The sequence below is a fragment of the Micromesistius poutassou genome, assembly GCF_964030765.1.
Source record: "Micromesistius poutassou genome assembly, chromosome: 21".
Lineage (NCBI taxonomy): Eukaryota > Metazoa > Chordata > Actinopteri > Gadiformes > Gadidae > Micromesistius > Micromesistius poutassou.
Genome location: NC_140291.1, coordinates 2,899,908 through 2,914,907, shown reverse-complemented (window position 1 = coordinate 2,914,907; position 15,000 = coordinate 2,899,908). Strand labels below are relative to the sequence as shown.

The 15,000-nt window shown below is 48.0% G+C and overlaps 2 protein-coding genes across 4 annotated transcripts in view; both read left to right on the top strand.

Annotated features, from left to right (window-relative positions):
• The window catches only part of ldb3b (LIM domain binding 3b), a 12,728-nt gene extending 435 nt beyond the window's left edge, over positions 1–12,293 (top strand). Inside the window, exons 1-9 of one of the 3 annotated variants that reach the window (XM_084485903.1) lie at positions 1–7; positions 4,651–4,802; positions 5,116–5,191; positions 7,542–7,564; positions 8,982–9,161; positions 9,773–9,796; positions 10,578–10,747; positions 11,174–11,210; positions 11,412–12,293. The exon at positions 1–7 is cut by the window's left edge and continues 435 nt beyond it. In XM_084485903.1, the coding sequence (XP_084342029.1) occupies positions 1–7; positions 4,651–4,802; positions 5,116–5,191; positions 7,542–7,564; positions 8,982–9,161; positions 9,773–9,796; positions 10,578–10,747; positions 11,174–11,210; positions 11,412–11,505 (763 nt within the window). In that variant the 3' untranslated portion in view covers positions 11,506–12,293. Of the gene's footprint in view, positions 8–4,650; positions 4,803–5,115; positions 5,192–7,541; positions 7,565–8,963; positions 9,162–9,772; positions 9,797–10,577; positions 10,748–11,173; positions 11,211–11,411 lie in introns of all 3 variants that reach the window. The other 2 variants (XM_084485902.1, XM_084485904.1) reach the window with 2 other exon arrangements.
• Positions 12,294–14,391: 2,098 nt separating this feature from the next.
• Positions 14,392–15,000, top strand: part of sncgb (synuclein, gamma b (breast cancer-specific protein 1)) — a gene marked incomplete at both ends in the record, with an annotated part of 7,866 nt that continues 7,257 nt past the window's right edge. Inside the window, one exon of the mRNA XM_084485550.1 lies at positions 14,392–14,512. Within this exon, the coding sequence (XP_084341676.1) occupies positions 14,392–14,512 (121 nt within the window). The remainder of the gene's footprint in view (positions 14,513–15,000) is intronic.

The following is a 15,000-nucleotide window of genomic DNA, read 5'->3' as shown; positions in this document are numbered from 1 at the left end:
CTCCAGGGTAAGGCTCCGCCCGACCACGCGACAAACGCACCCAAAGCCAAAGGGGGGGACCAGTGGGGTGGTGTGAAGTAGCTCAAGGACCGTGTAGACTTTGATTGTGCCTTGCCCAACACCCGGCAGACACATACAAACAACAAGCAGACCTGGGGGCTCCTTTGACCCTCTCATATACACAATGTAAAAACTTTATTTGAATCCACTACTTACTTAGTGGATTTGTGGACATACACTGTCAGTGGACATTAGGGGATATAATATGTAACTCTATGTATAACGTAAACAATTTGTGTTTGTATTCGTATGTGTGTGTTTGTTGAATGCTATAGGTAGATATCATAAATGTCTGTGGGACTGGTGTGTGTGTGTGTGTGTTTTACACAGTGGCTCACCAGCAATTATGTAACACAGCCATCTTCTAGGGGGTGGGGGGGGGGGGGGGGGTGAGTAGGCAGCAGCTGTAGTACCCTTCACTTGCAGTATATTTACTATATTATATCTATCGATTGATCTTTCTATTTACCTGTCTATCCATCTATCTTTCTACCTGTGAATCTATCACTTATCTATCTATCACTTATCTAATTATCTATCTATCTGTCTCTCATTCTATCTATCTATCTATCTACTTATCTTTCTATCTATCCAACAATATATATATATCTCCCTCTTTTCTCTCTCTCTCTTCCACCCTCTCTCCCTGCTCTCTACCACTCTCTCTCCCTGCTCTCTATGGCTTGGCCATGGACCGCCAATGTATTTACAGGGTTTCCTTGAAATAGCCAGGGTGGAGGAGGATAGGGACAGAGAGGGGGGGTGGTGGTGGTGAAGGGAGGGGGGAGCAGCTTGTGTTACTTCAAGTAAGCTTTATTTCTCTCACGTTGTCGTCGTCAAGCTGGTTTTCCCATCTGTTCACTCGATCTGAGGTCTTTGGTTGTTTTGCAGTAGGCTGGATGTACTGGTTGCTGGATGGATGGATGGGTGGATGGATGGATGGATGGGTGGATGGATATAGAGATAGACGAATGGAGGGATGGATGATGGATGGTAGATGGATGGATGGATGGATGGACGGTGGATGGAGGAATGGACGGCAGATTAAATGGCTGGCTGGATGTAGGGATGGGAAGCTGGAGTGTAAATGGCTGGCTGGATGGAGGGATAGACGGATGATGGAAAGAGTGTAGATCCATGGATAAATGGTGGATAGATGAATGAATGAAATAATGGGAAGTGGAATGGATGACGGCATAAACAACGTGGAAAAATCTGATGAAATTACTGGAGGGAAGGAAAGAAAGATGGATACGTGGACAACCCAGGTGGGATCAGGACGGTGTACCTCCGTCTCACAGTATCGATTCACATGCCATCAATTCCTCATCGTCAAACTGTCCAAGTGTGTGTGTATGTGTGGGTGCATGGTATGAGCGAGCGCACACACACACACACACACGTGCATACACGAGTGCATGCGTGCGTGTCTGCGTGTGGGAGGGTGTCCGTTATCGATAAAGAAAGTCTTGTGTTGGTTGATTCATGCCTCCGGGACTCTGGGATTTGCTGCCCAGCCCATTCTCTCCATCCATGTCTAAATTGGATCTTTGTTATGAGAAATGAGGTCTTCCTCTGGTGTGAACCGGACACCATTAAACAATTCCACATGATGCAGCACGCTGGTGGCCCTCGGTGTCGAATCCCGGCCTATTTTCTCTGAGAACTAATTAAAGGGAAGGGGGGGAAAGGAGATGAGGCAAGACAGTGGATACCTCAGATTGTGGAGATTCCTTGTGGATCTCTGGTGCACCTCAGCCTTTGACCCTTGCTTTTGGCCTTTGGCCTTGGCTTACACCAATGGCAACAAAATGTTAAATGTCCTCTCTTTTTATTTACATCTTACTCGCTTTGTTGGAGCTCTACTCAGAGGAAGTGAGAAAAGAAAACAACTCCATACAATATTAATAAAGATGGGACGTCTTGTCGCATCGGAAAAGAATGTTGACTGTACTGTGATAACAATAATATCATCAATATTTTTTCCAGTGTAATAAGATAGAAGATAAATAAATTATGAAAAAGGACAGCAATTATAATGAAAAATTTATCATTTGTGCATTAAAACGCAGTGAATGTCAATGACATCTAATGTCTTAGTGTGGTTGTATTTCTTGCATTTACACTCCAGTAAAATGTTTGCATGATAATTATTCGAGTTGACAGCTTCAAATACATTTTCCCCCTCTCTATCTCTCCCACTACGGTCTCCAGCGTGCGCTTGGACAGATACCACGATACACGCTTACTTTCACACCCAAATGCGCTTCCAATGGGGATTACTTACATCCACTTGACAGGAATAATGAGTGGAAATGGGACAAAAATAAGGCTCCAGATTGACAGAAACCAAACCAACATGCCAGTGTACAGAAGCCTCACAGCGGGGCCGAACAGGTTCAGGGTTAAGAGAATGGATGACACCTCACAGACACTACGACATACACTGGTTTAAACATGGTGAAACAAGCAGAGACATTAGGAAGAGAGTGAGAGAGAGAGAGAGAGAGAGAGAGAGAGAGAGAGAGAGAGAAAGTGAGCGAACACAACATTGACATGAAGAGAGGAAAGAGCAGCTAAACAATGCATCAATCGCAAGATATTAAGAGAGCACAATCTAACAGATTGTGAAAAAAAAATAAAAATAAAAATATATATAACTGTGGATGAGGTGATTAGCAGAGTCAGAGGGAAAATAGGAAGCGAGGTGAACTAAAGGAGAGAGAGAGAGTGTGTATGTGTGTTCAGAGGAAAAACACCAGTAGTCCAGAGTCTGAGGGAAGTCGTCGTTGTGATGACTGACAGCCAACAGGTGCCTGTGGGGGGGGGGGGCAGAAGGGGTGGGGTGGTTGACGTGGGGTCGGGGAGCGTGGGGTTGCACCGTCGGTGTTGCCGGCGGTGTGGGTGACGATGATGGAGGGAGGCAAGAGGGGTCAAACAACATTGAAGTAACAGGCATCTTCATTACGTCTCTATTTTTAACTTATTTTAATGAGTCGTCTGTAAGCAAAGACAGATGTACCCCTCTCTCTGGTACGCGGTTTCACCAAAAGCGCTTTCTCCCCTCTCTCGCTCAGATGGAGCTGGTCCAAAGCGTTTTTGTTCGTAATGTTTTTTTTCCACGGTATTCGTTTCAATCTGTTTCAAGACAAATAGCTGCTCCCAAAAGGCCCTCAGCAGAGCTTGAAACAGCAGCAAGGTTGCTGTGTTCTGAGGCTCCTCAGGGCTATGAAGGAGTTTAAAAACAGTACATTGTTAAGCCCTCTGTTCTCACGTCTAGCTTTTTGTTTTAGCAACTTGTCAAATTCTCACTTTATCTTTGGCCCGAGGTGAACCGCTAACAAGAAGATATGCGCCATCGAGTGAATTCAATTAAAAAAAACAATCCTGACAAGGACAAATAAATTGATTAAAGATAAGCAGAATTAGCAAACACAGCAAAGAAGGGAGAAAAAAAGATTCCGGCATCGACCACACACAACCCCAACCCTGGCTGGTGTGATTCAAGTCCGGATGAATCTGATAGCTTATCCCGAGAGCCCATCTCTGAGACCGGTTCTGTTCCAGGTCTTTGGCTTGTGCTGGACTCCTGCCACAGTCCCTGAATCACCCAGCGGGGACAAGTCCATCCGTCAGACAAAACCTGCAACGCCGCACAGTTGCGAGCATAATAGGCTCCCCCGATATAACCATTAGCAGCGTATTAATGGATTCAACTTTACTTAACGTGCTGCTTCTGTCGGGAGCGTTCAGGGGCTTACCGATTACTTTCAAGAAAAGTAATCTGTTTGGGGGGGGGGGGGGGGGGGGGCGCTTAAAAAACGCAAGGCAGTGGTAATGAAGGCATAGCCATAGAAGACATTTCATTCATCACAAGTGTTCATGTACTATTCGCCCAAATGCATACGCACACACGCGCACACCTCTAATACTGTGTTCCATTAGAGTCTCTGGTGATGGATGTTATCCTGGTTCCTTCAGGTGTTGTTACTCGTGTGAGAGACATTGGCTGGAATGAAACGAACGCACTGCCCGATAAGAACGCGTCATGCGTCAGCTGAGTTCTCCTGCCCTGAAGACCAGCGGGTCTGGCTCCAACAGCAGACTGAACAAGAGTCTTAACATCGTATCAAAGCTTGTATTATATAACTTTTTCCAAGCCCAGGGACTGGAAATGCAGAATTACTTTTTTAAGGACAATTTCCACTCTTCATGTGATCCGTTGAAAGCCTATTTTTTGCCTTTTGTGAAATTAACAAGCGTTTGTGCGTGTGTTTGTGTGTGTGTCTGTGTGTGTGTGTGTGTCTGTGTGCATTTGTAAACTCCTGCTTAGGTTATGTATAAATGTGCACATTTCTACCTTTTTGTTTGTATGTCTTTGTGTGTGTATGTCGGCGCCTGTTTGTCTATCTGTGTGTATCAGTGTGTGTGTGTGTGTGTGTGTTTGTTTTCCCCATCTCTCCGAGCTTGTCTACGCCGATTTAGAATCGGTGAGTTGATCTCCTTGTTTGACCCCCTGTCTTGACCATGCCCCCCCCCCCCCCCCCTCCCCCCCCCCCCCTCCCCTCCCCTCCCCCCCCTCTCTTGCAGATAACCCCCAGCAGCAAGGCAGCAGGTGGCAGCCTTTCACAGGGTGACATCATCTCGGCCATCAACGGCCACAGCACCGAAGGCATGACACACCTGGAGGCCCAGAACAAGATCAAGTCCGCCAGCACCAAGCTGGCACTCACCATGCAGAAGTACGACAAAACACTGCAACACACAACACACACACACACACACACACACACCATCGTCCTCTTCATCTCAGTGTAGCTCACACCTCACACTGCATGGGTTTGATGAAAAAAATATGAGCCGGCCACTTTGTGGTGAAAGTGCACAAAGGGGGACAGCGAGTTGATAAAGTGTATTTTTTCCAGTCAGCTGTTCATAGTTGTCATTGGTCGTTTGTTGGCAACACATGAAAGATCATAAAGCAGCTGGAGTATTCAGAGGCAGCACACAGTAGATGGCGCATGCATACAATAAGGACCGTGTTTCTTTCTCCAGGTCAAGACGCCCAGCCCCAGTTCCCACAGCCACTCCCAGAATGGAGTCCCCCATGCCAATCATCCCCCACCAGAAGGTACACTGCACTATACACTCACACAGTCACTAAAACACACACAAAGACATGATAAACATGGCACAGAAGAGACCTCCCCACACTCATGACCTGTTTTAATGTGAGTTTAGCGTGTTGAGAGACTCCGTCTATTGGTTATCTGCAACAACCCCCATGGGGCTGTTCAGATAACCAGGAATCCGAGCCTTGGCTCGGCTTCTTCTCATGTCACCCGTCTCATCCTAAGAAGGAGATGGAAGAGGATGTGAAGATGGAGGACTCAGAGTCCTCTGGGAGCTGCCTTGCCAAAAGTCCCACCAGAAGGATTCTCTTTCAATCCCCGGAGAAAGAGCCAGGTCCATTTCGTTCTTTCGTACCTACACCTAAGACGGCTGCTTCCCTAGCATCAAGTGCAGTCTCTTCTCCCGGGCAAAGGGGGCAGTATAATTGCCCCATTGGACTTTACTCCTCCCACAATCTCAGGGAGATGGCCTTGATGCAGGGCAGGCTGGGAGAGGCTGAGCCGGCGGCCGCCAGCCAGCTGTGTCTTCCAGGGTAGGTGACCACACGGGTGGTTTAACATTGAGACGGGTAAAAGGAAGGGCTTGATTCATTTAAGGAATCTGACAAGCGCAGAGTTAACCCCCCAGGCACCAGCTAATAACGTAACAACAATCACTGTCTACTTTAATATTTAGTTAATAATAGAACAAGCATGAGGTGTGTTCACAGGGGTTTTCGGTGTTCACCCTTTTGACCCGTTGTGGATTCACGTTAACACCATGGGGGGATACCAACATACTCAGAACATTAGGACATCCTCCCCGGGGTACAGCGGTCGACAACGCTCTGGACCGGCGAGCGGGGAAAAAAATGGGAAAGTCTAGCACCAGGCCAGGGATCCTTTATAAACAACCGCCCTCCCCGCCTATTCTTCGCCGACACTTCGCCGTGTTGATTACCACAAGATAAAAAAAGGTTGGCCTTTGTCCGCTGGACTTACCAAACTGTAAGTCCAGCGGGGGGGGGGGGGGGGTCGGGGGGGGGTGAGCGGAGGTTAAGAATGCCGAACACCGCCCGCAAACCAACTGGTGACAAAGATCCTCCTTCTTCCTGCGTACACTCTTGTAAAAACTTAAATCGGTTCTTCCATACAGTACCCACCCCCTGCCCCCATATAGTACCAGCCCCCCCCCCCCTCCCCTCTTTTCTGAAAATTTCAACCCTATGGTGCAGGGTTGAAATCTTCAGAAAAGTGGGGGGGTGGGGGGGGGGGGTGGGGGGCGGCCCTTTAAAGATAAGTTTGATTGAGGTCAGTTCCGTCCTGCTGACGCCATAAGGTATCATATCCGCGTATCTATCTCCACTAATGGCTTTCCCCTCTGGAGAGAGAGCGGGACGCGGCCCCCTTCGCCGCGGGTCAGGTGGGGGGGGGGGGGGGCCACGTGCGGCCAAACACGCGCTCGCTAGGCGTCTCCATGCCCGATGAATGTGATGATGGCGGTGACGATGATGAAAGAGGAGTCTTGATGCTACCTTAACACAACCAGCCACCCAGGAAAGGGGCACTTGGTGCACAGAAGACCCGCACACACACACCCACACTTATGCGCACGCGCACACACACACACACACACAGTCACACGCACACATACAGTAGCAGCTGTTGCACACCGTCATGGAATGTTCCACTCCGGTTACAAGCCATCACACCAAATCCCATGGATGTCCCCTCCAGAGCACTGGGACAGAGCTGCCATATATAAACCCTCCTGGCACACGGGTCTCCCACGTGCACACTGCAGCCAAGTGCACTCCACTTTATCTATAGTACATGCGCGCAGATGTGTGTGCGTGTTTGTATGTGTGTGTGTGTGTGTGTGTGTGTGGGGCGGCTGTCCTGACGGGATGATTGTGCGTGTCTGTGTTTGTGACTATGAGGATATTTGCGTCCACCTCTAGGTGTGTGTGTGTGTGTGTGTGTGTGTGTGTGTGTGTGTGCGGGTGCGCGCGCGTGTGTGTGCGGGTGCGCGCGTGTGTGTGTGTGTGTGTGTGATTGAGTGCATGTAATGTGACAGGTATTTCTGCTCTTGTCAGTCATCCCCGAAGGAGCAGTGGGTAGCCAGGCTGAAACCCAGATCGCTATCTGACCTTTAGACTGGATTACATGGTCTCACTGTAGCCACAGGGCCAACGCATACGTACACGTCCAAGTGAATCCATGAGACTTTAACCAAATCTCTTTATTTCTGGTTCTCCCTTTCTGTCTCGATCATTGTACCCTCCATCACTCTCTGACCGCTCTCTTTCTCTCTCTCTCTCTCTTTCTCTGTTCGTTGTTCTGTGTCTCCCCCTCTGGTCGTTTTTACAGGTCATTTTAAACACAGCAGCAAAGTCAGTACCAATAGTTGTTTGGGTTGCATTTACTGTGCATGACCTCTGCATGGGGTTGTGCTCATGAAGTGGGACACAAGGGTGATTTGATGGAACGGAGAGGTCTCTTTGACTTGTGTGTAGTTCCGGTGTGTGTGTGTGTGTGTGTGTGTGTGTGTGTGTGTGTGTGTGTGTGTGTGTGTGTGTGTGAGTGGCATATTGAACGGCTGCTGGCCCTGACGGCACGCCACCTGTGATAAGGTTGTTGACAATCTAAGAAAGATACGTGCCTTTGTGCGTGCGTGCATGTGTGTGGGACTGTATGTGCTTATTTTTGTGTGTGTGTATGTGTGTGTGTGTGTGTGTGTGTGTGTGTGTGTGTGTGTGTGTGTATGTGTGTGTGTGTGTGTGTGTGTGTGTGTGTGTGTGTGTGTGTGTGTGTGTGTGTGTGCGCGTGTGTGTGAGTGTGAGTACAAGGCATCACTCAAAATGCTATCAGCGCATATTGAGTCTGCCGGAGCGAAGATGCCATGGCTTTTTTTTTACCGACTTTGTTTTCTGTTGAAAATGAATACAATTACTGGTATGCATATGATTAATGCATGGGCAAAGGAACCGTGACATTGAGTTTCTGCCGTGAGTTTCTGCGTGATGTTAGTCATCCATCAATAAACACGGAAGAGGAACTTCCGAGAAAAATCATTAACTGCATTTCCGTGGCCTTTACAATGTTTGTAGGGTTTGTAGTGAGTAGTTTTGTGTATGTGTCAGTGCATCATAATAGGATTTGTGTGATAGTACTTTTTTGACTTGAGCATGGAGATTGAATTTGTTGATCTTTGTGTTCATCTTCATTCATCTCATATGTATGTGTTTCTATATTTATCTCAATGTGTATTTCTATTATGCATATGCATATGCATATGTATTTGTATATCTATATGAATAGGTATATGCATACTGTACATGTAAACTTCTAAAAGTCAGCTGTTTCATTACTTTTTCATTCCAAGTTTTAAACATAGTTAAACATAAATAATCAAACCAAAGAAAGATAGTCCTCTAAAAATAATCGGATGAAATCCTGAAGCTGTTACTGTCTTTAGAACAGAACCAGGGTGGTCACGCGCACACACAAGAGTTGACGCTCCGCAACCGTTGATCGGTAGAACAGCACCACCTGTCCGCCAGTCCTGTGTACTGCACACCACTCCTGCACTAAAACATCCCATCAAACTCAGTGTCCAATCTCTTCTCCTGTCTCTCTCTCTCCGCCTTTCTTTTGTCCTTAACCCCCGCGCGTCCTCCTCCGTCCCTTGCACGACCTTCCGAACCTTCAAACCTTCAACCCGTCCGCCGCCCCATCCCCACCACCCCCCACCGTCCGTCCGTCCGTCCGCCCCTGCTGTGACACTGACAGTGTGGAGTACACTCCCAGCTTCAATCCCATAGCACTGAAAGACTCAGCCTTGTCCACCCACAAGCCCATCGAGGTGCGGGGCCCCGGGGGGAAGGCCACCATAGTTCACGCCCAGTACAACACCCCCATCAGCATGTACTCCCAGGACGCCATCATGGATGCCATCGCCGGCCAATCGCAGGCCAAGGGACATGAGGGGTAAGTACGCACGCACACACACCTTCCTCTCCCCCTTCACGCAAATGTTTCCTCTCCTGCACCCTCACCCCCCATCTCCCCATCCCTGTAGCAGCTCATGGCAGCTCTTATGGGCAATTATTCACCAAGCGGTCACATCATGTGGATCTAAATGCTATAGCTGGTGGGTTGGGAGGGGGGGGGGGGGGGGGGTAACTGAACGCTTGATTCCGCTTTCACTTCGGCACCGCCCAGCTAACCGGCCGCTACTCGGTGTTTATGGCCCATAAGAGTGCTGGGGTCAGACCGGACCTCGCTGGATTAGCGTTTGAAAAAACATGGGGTGGCCTATATAGTATTTAGGTGTCGCTTTCCCTTGTTTGTCTGTGCCTTTTTTACACTCCATTGCCTCTGTTCATTCCCCCCCCACCCCACCCCACCCCACCCCACCCCACCCCCCATCCCGCTCCGCCCCCACCCCCCCCCCCGCCCCTGATCGCCCCATCCGCCACAAAACAACAAACCAATACAATCTCCTGTACTGCCGTCCTCCTCCACCACCTCCACCACCACCACCACCACCACCAATCCCTTACCATCCATTACTTCCTGGTTTGATCATGTGACCTCAGCGAGGAGGCGGGGTCTCCCTTGTCGTGAGTATACACAGCCATCAGCACAGCTGCCCTCCAGTGCAACCCATGCTCGCCTCATCCTATATGGACCGTCCCCTGGTTCATATATGGGCCCCGTGTGTCCCCCGCCGCGTTAGTGCGCTTTAGTCTGGTTGTCTTGTTCAAACGCTGTCGTTTGTTTTGTTTTTTTTGGGGGGGATATCTGTCTGCAAAATTGATTGAAAGTGTCCACAGGTGAATCTCTGCCGCCCACGATTATGTATTTATGTGAAGCTTTTTAGTCACATAGATACATAACAGCAACGTCATTGTATGTGTCAAAAAATACATCTCCAAAACATCTCCAGCGCCTCTCTTACTCACTTGTCTGTGTGTCTCTCTCTCTCTCTCTCGTCCCCTTTTTCATCGGACAGCGATAAAAAAAACAACATGGGATTTAATGGCATGCAAATGTTCTGAGTATCCCTCCATAGTTCACAGTCTAACTACCAGCTACATCGCACTATACTAACAACAACCAACAACTATGAGTAGAAACCCTGGTACTGTACGGGCATGTGCTACCCCTGACCAGTAGAGGGTGCTACACACACACAAAACTCTTTCTCTAAATCTGACTTAACTATTTCAACATACTACCTGTTTAACTGTAATGAAATCGACGCTCTTGTTAGTTGACTCACATCTTTATTCAAACACACAAACCATGCATGTGCAATAATTGTGCCAGAACCAAACAGCAGGACAGCAGGACGGCGTAGGACGGTGTGTCTAACAGGCCCTTTTGCGTTGGTTCCTCCAGAGGAGCGCTGCCTGTCAAAGACCCAGTGATAGACTGTGCCTCCCCAGTGTACCAGGCCGTCATCAGGCCAAACGCCCGCGGTGAGGACATGGCCGACTGGGCTCACGGCGCCACCAACCTGCAGTCCAAGAGCTTCAGGATGCTGGCCCACATCACAGGCACCGAATACAGTAAAGCAACCATACGTTCTTTCAAACCTCTTTACGTCCTGTCGTTTATCTCCTACCAACCGTCTTTTTGCCTTCTTACCCCCCCCCACCCCCCACCCCCCACGTGCATTTATTAACTTCTATATTTATTTCAAAATGTCCTTCTTTTTTTGTCTTTCTTTCATTCATCTTTATCTGTCCTTCATTCCTTCCTATAGCTCTCTTTCTTTGCCCCTCTCTCTACCGTTCTCTGTTCTCCTCGCGCTCTCTCCTACCCTGCCTGTCGTTCCTCCATCCGTTCCGTTATTTACTCCTTCGTCTCTAAGTGTTTTTGTGTCTCTTCAACCTTCATTGAAAAACGGAGAGAGCTGAGCAGATTTCATTGTTGCTCACTGGTGTGTGTGTCTCTCTCTCTCTCTCTCTCTCTCTCTCTCTCTCTCTCTATAGTGCAAGACCCAGATGAGGAGGCACTGATGAGGTCGAGGTAAGACATGTGAAGAGCCGGTTCGGGTCCAGTTATCCTAAGAGTCCAGTGTCTGGTCTACATTTCTAATAGTAAAATAAAATACATCACGTGTACTACTACTACTGCTGCTAAATATAATATGACGACGCAATGCCAAAATGTGTTCCTCAAAACTTGGCTTTTGTCCTACTAACGCGCTTCCCCATACCCAACAATCAGAGAGAAGTTCGAGCATGAGGTGAAGGGGCCCCGCTTTGCCAAGCTGAAGAACTGGCACAACGGACTGTCTGCACAGATCCTCAATATCCATTAAGATGGAGCTCTCCGTCTGAAAGGGAAAACACAGAAGAAAAAAAAACGCACCTGGATAACGGAAGGATGGAGAGACGAATCATGGAGAAGAAGAAAATATAGAGTGGATACGATGGAATAGAGTAGGAAACAAAACAGGAGTATAGGCAAACTTCTGGTGAGGAACGAGAGTTAGCATGGTAGCTCTGTTAGACTAGTAGAATGCAAGATTATTTACGGTTAGCGTGAGAGTGTTATCTTGTCGTTGTTCATCTGTTAATAAAACTCAGTATTACCCGTACCTGTCCGTTCGATAGCGCAAGACCTGACTGAGCTTTTTGTGAATCTTTTCTGTTTCTTTTCTTTATTTTTGTTATGTTCCTGTCCGGCCCTGTTTTTGAAAGAGATCTGTAAGAAAAAACGATGATCCCTATCTGTCCGAACTTCCTAGTGCTATGACGCAAAAAAAACAGCTTTAGTGACTCATCTTTTTTCTTTATTTAGTTTTTTCTTTATTTAATTATTTTTTGGGTGGGGGGGAGTTTTGTCTGGCTGTGGGGGTTTTTTTGGAAAGAAAACTGTACAAAAAGTGAAATTGTAAGAAAAAGTTATTTGTGCACCTTTTATGTACCGCCATGTACGAAACACACGCACCAACATGTTGCTGCGTGATTTATCTACTGAAGAGCCTATACCGAAAGAAAAAGAACTGAATTAAAGCTAACTTCACCATGTGTGCAAAAAAGGTATGTGAAAATACCAACAACATGTACTGACATCAATGTGAATAAATTTTTTCTCTAAACAATATGGGTCTGTGTGCGTGTGCGTGCGTGTTTGTGTGTTTGGAGATTATATGAAATGATCTGGAATACTAAGACTATTCCTCTATATGGAAAGAATTGATGCTGTGGGTAACAATTTATAATGACCTTTAGTTCTAAGCAACGATGAATTAAACAACACATGCCTGAAGAAAGCTTTGGCTTAACAGTCTTAAACTTTAAACTTTAGCTGTGTACCTTAAAAATGTACTCAAGAATATGACCTGGATTGAATATAAATTGTCTGAAACAACAAAGATGCAATTATAGAATCCAAACACTCAGACTGTTTGGATGATAATAAATCCTTGTCTTTATGAACAATTTATGATTTACTTCAGTCCAGTTAATCCAGTTAAGCTATTTGATAATGGATTGAATCCCCAATAGCAATGACCTTGGTCTCCTTAATAAGCACAGAATGCAATTGTTTCTAAATAACAGGTTGTGCAAAGCAAATATCATTACTTACATTACATTACAATCATAATATGATTCCTATGTGGGTTTTTTTTAAGTGCCTGCCCTTACCATTAGTAGGCCATTACCATTTAGGTAATCATGGACCAAATATGCATTAATGGAATACGACTTTAAGTTATCACAATGTGTTATGATTGGGCACCTTATGTAGTAGGCCTACAGTACAATAATAGTGCAGTGTCATCGTGTGACCATATCCGCAGACACCACCAGGGGGCAGCCTCGGTCCAGTTCCGCGCCAACAGTCCGCTGGAACGCGCCTTAACACCTAGTAAACGGTTAACCCTAACGCCCAAATGATTCTCGTTTTATATACAATAAACCTCGGCTCAGCCTTTATTTTTATTGGATTCCTCGCTAGCATATGATTCGAAATGCGTAAAGGCTTGGCTGGAGATATCGATGAAACGTCTTAACTCCTCCATGTATCCCCAATTTGATCTAAATATAACCGGGTTTGCGATGATGAAAGACAATTTATCGCGGCTCCGCTCCATACAGGAGGGTCTGCTGCTGAGTGAGCAGAAAGGGGGAGGGGGAGGTGGGGGAGGGATGGGGGAGGAAGAGGAGCGGTTGTGACTCACTCTGGCTACGATGACGGAGCACTTTCTCCCATCTCCAGCGCTGGAAAATGGCTGTTGATGGCGTCGTATGTCCCCTTTTTGTCCTTTTGACGGAAATGGAAAAGGGGACAGACAGACACGTTTTTTCTGGCGACACGTTGTGACATGAAACGACATGTCTGTGGATAAATGATTACAATATCAATCGCATGCAAACCGATTTTAAGGGGGTGAATTATAGAAGGCACGCTAACACATATCTAAAGGGTGCTGTAAAAAAAAAACCTTGTCTCCATCTCAGAGGACCGGCAGCAGTGTATAACAGTCTGATGTTCTGTAAATAGCATCTTGGTCTGCGTGTAGATGAGACCGATAAAGTGCGCTAATCTAATATGCAAAACGCCGTCTGCTTCACTGTGATGGAGTGATCACGGGAGCGCGAGGGGGGCGGGCGCTCGGGCAGGTGGGGGTGTCGTAGTCTGCAGCATGACTTAAAAATGCTGCAGCATCCAGTCGACTCTGTCTTTCAGCCTCTCCTCCTGCTCCATCGCAGCACTGCACGGCAAACCGTCAGCTCTATCTCTCTTTATCCCTCCATCCCTCTCTCACGCACTCTCTCACTCCCTCCCTCTGTGTCTCTCTCTCTCTCTCTCTCTCTCTCTCTCTCTCTCTCTCTCTCTCTCTCTCTCTCAGTCTGCTCGCCCTCTAGTCCTGTCGTGCAGTCCTTTTCGGTCACCGTTGCAGGGAGGAGGAGCCTTAACACACACACGTATTCACGCACATTCACACACAGTCTCTCTTACACACGCACACACACGCTCTCCACTCTCCTCCTCGTTCTCTCTCACTCGCTCCCTCGCAGATACATCCACCAGTCCAGCTCGCCCAGCTCTCTTCCGCTCTCTCCAGCTCTCCATCCGAGCCACCAGGCAAACAATCAGCATCCCTCGCCGACCTCGCCGTCAGTCAGGCCCGCTTTTGTTTTCCCGGAGCAGGGGAGCCCAATAGCTTCGTCGTCTACGTAAAAAAAAAAAAAAGATGGATGTATTCATGAAGGGGTTCTCCATGGCCAAGGAGGGCGTCGTGGCCGCCGCGGAGAAGACCAAGGCCGGCGTGGAGGAGGCAGCAGCCAAAACCAAAGAAGGGGTGATGTATGTCGGTATGTACCACCACCTCCTCCACCTGCAGCACCAGCAGCACATAATGCCCGCGTAGTTAAGGACGGGGGACGCCTCCGAGACGGCAGACGGAAACCCACGGGCTTGTAAGTCGAGACATTTTGTGGAGAGCTGGGTGGGGGAGGGAGGGAGGGGGAGGAGGGCGGGGGGGGGGGGGGTGGACGGGGTGAGGTGAGGTCCCACGGGATTAGTCCGTCGGGAAGATGGGAGCGGAGGAGAGAGGAGAAAATGTGTGTATGAGTCGTAGATTCTTGACGGAGGGAGAGGGAGGGGTAGCAGCACTGCAGGGCTGGTGCAATCAGCGGGTGGGTGGGTGGCATGGGGCGGGGGGGGGGGGGGGGGGGGGGGGGGGCTGGGGGGAGGAGAGAGAGAGTGATTGATTGACTGATTGAAATGAGATATGGAAAGATAGAGACTTGACACCGCCATAGCAAGCCTAATAGGGGTCCTGGAATCTGCTCAGGAAATT